At 32.6% G+C, this 4,894-nt stretch overlaps 1 protein-coding gene across 21 annotated transcripts in view; it reads right to left on the bottom strand.

Moving 5' to 3' along the window:
- Positions 1 to 610: 610 nt before the first annotated feature.
- LOC102680558 (polypyrimidine tract-binding protein 2) overlaps positions 611 to 4,894 on the bottom strand; it is a 503,794-nt gene continuing 499,510 nt past the window's right edge. For all 21 annotated transcript variants that reach the window (XM_006610297.2, XM_006610300.2, XM_006610301.2 and 18 more), the window contains 4 exons: positions 4,694 to 4,786; positions 4,151 to 4,367; positions 3,829 to 3,970; positions 611 to 2,668 (listed from right to left, as the gene is read on the bottom strand). In XM_006610297.2, coding sequence (XP_006610360.1) covers positions 2,600 to 2,668; positions 3,829 to 3,970; positions 4,151 to 4,367; positions 4,694 to 4,786 — 521 coding nt within the window. In that variant the 3' untranslated portion in view covers positions 611 to 2,599. The remainder of the gene's footprint in view (positions 2,669 to 3,828; positions 3,971 to 4,150; positions 4,368 to 4,693; positions 4,787 to 4,894) is intronic.

Raw genomic sequence — 4,894 nt, 5'->3', positions numbered from 1 at the left:
TTCCAACGGCTCAGGGATACCCTTTTTTTTTTTTTTTCTTTTTTTCTTTTTTTTTATTCTTTCATTTTTCCTTTCCACTCTTGCTTTTCCTTTCTATCTTTCCTTCTTTTTTCTTTTTTTCTCCTTATCTTCTTTTGTTTCCTCCCCTCGAGAATTATCAATACAGAGAGTCGAGTGATTGTCGAGTTCAACTATACATTATAGTACTCGTTAAGATCTGGAGGCTTAATTAGAAAGGGGGGTAGGGGATAAGGGGACTACTACACGAGTCTAACACGCTAAGTCGTGTGTACACTGTGAACGTTTAAATGTAAATGTTTTTTTTTTTTTGCATGTATGCGTTTTGTTTCCTTGTATTTTGTCATGTCTGTGTCGTATGTTGTGTCACGCTTTGTTTTTTATTCTTTTTAAATCTTTTTCTTTTTTTGTTTCGTCCACTTAACAGCTAACCTTAGATAATTCTTTAATGCTCTGTGTCTCGCGACTGAACGCTCCTCTCCCAAAGCAAGGATCATCGAGATCGTTACTTTCTCTCTATTTTCTTTTTTTTTTTTTTTTTTCGTTTTTTTTTTTTTTTTTTTTTTTTTTTTTTTTTTTCGTTTTTTTTCTATTCTTTTTTTTTTTTTTCTTTTTTTTCGAAATTCGATGGGGTCGTCGAGAAACTCTTCGCGTTTTAATTAATTAGGCTCAGTTTTCCGCTTTCTCTTCCCTACAGCTGTGTGCTACTTTCATGCGCTCTTTAATATTCTTCTCTCTCTCTTTTTTTTTTTTGTTTTTCTATTTTTATCTTTCTTTTTCTTTTTCGTCGCGTTTTGGCAATTATTATTATTCGACGTTACGATCGTAACGACCAATTAACGATATAACCGGATAGATAGAAGCCCGGTTAACCGATATTTTTGTCCGGAAAACCGATATTCTATCACGTTTCTTCCCTGACGAGCCTTTTTAACGTCAATTACAGCGACCGTGGAAGAGAAAAGCAGGCAAGAAGATTACAGAATCACTCAACAGGCACACCAAATCGCTATCCTGATCGAAATCTAATTCGAGGCATCACTATACCTCTTGGAAAACGAGAGAGAAAAAAAAAAAAAAAAAAAAAAAAAAAAAAAAAAAAAAAGAAAAAAAAAAGAGAAAACGTTGGATCGATGCCCAAAGCACGATGTGTGTCTTTTCGAAGGAAAAGCACAATGATATGTTGTCGACAGAGAAATTTTTTTTTAAAAATCATAGAAGAGGAGAAGAGATGCAGAAGAAGATCACTCGAGATAAACATACTTTCGAATCGGTCCAACGTCTCTTCAACGATTCTCTATTTCTTCTTTGCTAAATTGGTTATAGTGATCCTCTTTTCATCGTCATTTATTTAATTCGTGTAACAGCCATCGTGGAGAAAAGCTTGCTCGAATAGCGTGAAATATCGTCCCTTTCTTCCCCTATCATTCTCTCCTTTTTTTTTCTTTTATGGGCGAAGAATAATCGAACAAACAGCTGGTTCCCTTGAATTCTGGTGTGAACGACGCCTAAGGCCCCGATTAGGCATACAAACCACCGTACTACGTTGATCCTGAACTTTCAACAGGAGGATTACACACATACATATTATCATCATACTTATCTCTCGGATATTCCCTGGATTGTGCTCATTCGCTCGCTTCCATTCACTCTGTCTCTCTCGTGTTCACGAGTTCTCTATCTCTCTTTCTCTTTCGTTCTTTCGGTTCGTCGTGCTCAGATCATCGTGTCTCTAATTTATATAATATTTATATATATATATATGTATATGTACCGCGTGTGTCACGACGTAAGATTCGTAATAGATTAATTTTTTTTTTTTCTCTCTCTGCTAGCTCTCGATTACCATAAACCGTTAACGTCGATAATCCTAAGTCCTTATCAGTTATTAATAAAATATAGATTATTGGGATGTAGCCGCTGCGCACTTTTGGACACACCTGTTACATTGCGATATATCAAATATATATATTATGTATTATATTGAAGTTTGCTTGAGTGTGTTTCAGTGTGTTTGAGGATGTTTGAAGATGTAATGCAGGGTGTATAACATAGTGTGCGATGGTTTGTCCGTGTTTGCGTGGGTGTTTGCAATTATGTGAAAGTACAGATACCACGTGTTGCCGGGAAAAAGTCTTTTGGAGATAAAAGGAAGTGCCATTTTGTTTACCTTTCCTCGCCCCTATAAACGCAATGCTATAAGATCTTATTTGTAAGTAGAAGTAAGGTGTCAGACTTTTTTGGCCCAATACGTATCCCTATTTTTATGATTGTATTTGGTCTATGAGAAGATAACCAATGAAACCCGCATTCCATTTCAAAGGCCTTCTTCCGAGCAATACGTAGCATCGTGTCCCTTGTTTTAATTATTTACTCCTAATAACCTCTGTAGACACTAAAGCCTTGTCTACTGCGTGGCTCGAACCAGACCCCGAATTTCCTTGGTCCGCACAGGTTTTTGGTTTTTAACAGGTTTTTTTCAACGCTTTTAACATTGGGAGTTTCACTTAAAATTTTGGATCACCTTGGGTCCCCTTCTCATTGATCGCGGTTTCTGCAGGTTGCTTAATTGTGATTCTTGTTAGATGTTGCTCTTCGAGAATGACACTCTGAGGTGATTGGACTCGCTTAACTGGTAATTGTGCATTTTCTGCAATAGATGAACAATTTTTGTTAGTGCTGTAAAGAAGAAAGATCGAGTAAAGAAGTGATTTTGAATAAGGATGACCCTTGAAGACTATTAATCTAATGCATTTTTTAATTTTACTAATTTCTTAAATTTTAATGGAAAATATATTTTATTTATATTTTCTTCTAAATTAAATTTACCAATAAATTAATCTATTGAGTTGTTTCATATAATTGAAGATCGAATGATCACATATGTGAATTATGACGCGAAAAAGAATATATTATTTTTAAAATAAATTATATTATTAAATTCAATAATAAATGTTATATTTGAATTTTATTTTTGCATTCAATTTTAATTCTTCTAAAAATATACAATTTGTTACGCAGAAAATAATATTATTCCGTTTTATTATAAAAAAAAATATATTTTTTTAACATTATTTACAATATTCTGATACAGTATTCCATCAGTATCAGAATCACATATTTATATATATTTCAGTATCAATTTTTTTAATTACAATATTCCGAATATTTTTATCATTTTCGTTGAGCCATCCATATTTATATTTCCATGCGAGTGACAATACTAATAAAATAATTCATTACCTTTACAATGTGTTTTTGATTTCATTGCACAATGAAAAGATATTCAATAAACCCTCACGATAATATTCATATTTAATGTACAAAAGATTAATTATCTTGGTTGGAACAAAACTAGAAACAGGCACGGATGAATCGTGGAAAATGATGAACAATGATTATTTTATGACGAGTAAAACGATTTAATTTCGAGCAGGCGTAATGCAGATTTGTTATTTATAATTCCGCTCAATTGTATCAAAGGCAAACAATGCCAGGCGCCAATGACTAAACTAATTACGTCTCTCTGATGAATTTTCACATGGTAAATAATAAACGCGTTATAAATTCACCTTAGCCTCGTCAACGCTGGTTCAGCACGAAACAAAACGAGAATTACAAATATAATTCGAATGAAGCATTAAATCGATCGAACTTTTATGTAATTTCGAATTTAGATTATTATTATATCAATATATATATATATAATAACAATCGTTGGAAATTTCAAAATTAGGAAGATCAAGTGTATTAAAAAAAAAAATAATAATAATAATATAATAAAAAAATTAAATCAAAGAGGACACTTACGATCAAAGCAGCTACAGCATCGTCCATGCTTGGCATCTGTATAAGCGCCATCTTTCTGTCTTTCGGGAAGAACTTGAATGCCTTCACGGTGAAGCCATTTTTGGTGAATGCATCCCTGATCTCCTCTTCGGTCACAGTTGTACTGAAAACACGAAAAATATTTCAATACCTCAAGTATTAATTATAAAATATTTCAATTATTATTTTTGTAGTAAATAATCTTTATTTACTATATACAATTATCATGAAAATTAAAGATAGATTTAAAGATAATATTAATATATTATTATATATTAATATTTAAAGACAGATTTTTGCTTACGGAATATTTGATAAATGCAGAGTGGAACTTGGTGGATAAATGTTCTGATAATTCTTCGAGCCTGGTTTCTTGAACCGATGAAGAGGACTATTGGTGTAATCTTTCGTCAATCCAGCGTCTGGTTGGCCCTCCTTCGGTAACTGAACCGTCTGATGCTTGCTGAGCATTACCTTGATCTGCTTGCCAAATACTCGCAATTTGTCCATGTGCGTCAGTGCTTTAAAATTTAAAATTTAAAATTATCGAAACATTTTCTTAACGATTGGATAACAAATTTTCCTAATTCTTTATAATATATAAATAATCATTGAATCGTTGATATCGATCAAAATATCGATATTTTAATAAAAAAGATTTTTTTAAAACTTTTACACAAAAGAAAAAATAATTTTCATTGAAAAAGTTTGACAATCTTTTCATAAAATTTCTTCTTCGATCATTGATTCACGAAATATCGCGAAAGATCATCAATAAAGAGAAATAATAAAAAAAAAAAACTCTATTTCAAGAAAAAAAAATGCAAATTATGGAAAAGATAATTACCTAAGTGCGCCTGATGCGGTTCGGCCATCTGAATCAGTGCCGAGTCCTTCTTGTTGTAGAGAATCTTCACACGCTGTACATCCCCGTAAACGCCTACATGCACAACACGCAACACATCATTTTAATCAGCCCCTCATCATTAACAATCGCGGGCGTCTAAAGATTATCGAGTCGAAGAAACAGGACAATAATAATAATAAC

Source organism: Apis dorsata, unplaced genomic scaffold (genome assembly GCF_000469605.1).
Source record: "Apis dorsata unplaced genomic scaffold, Apis dorsata 1.3 scaffold_73, whole genome shotgun sequence".
NCBI lineage: Eukaryota > Metazoa > Arthropoda > Insecta > Hymenoptera > Apidae > Apis > Apis dorsata.
Note: the sequence above shows the minus strand (reverse complement) of the source record. Positions and strands in the feature narration are given on the sequence as shown.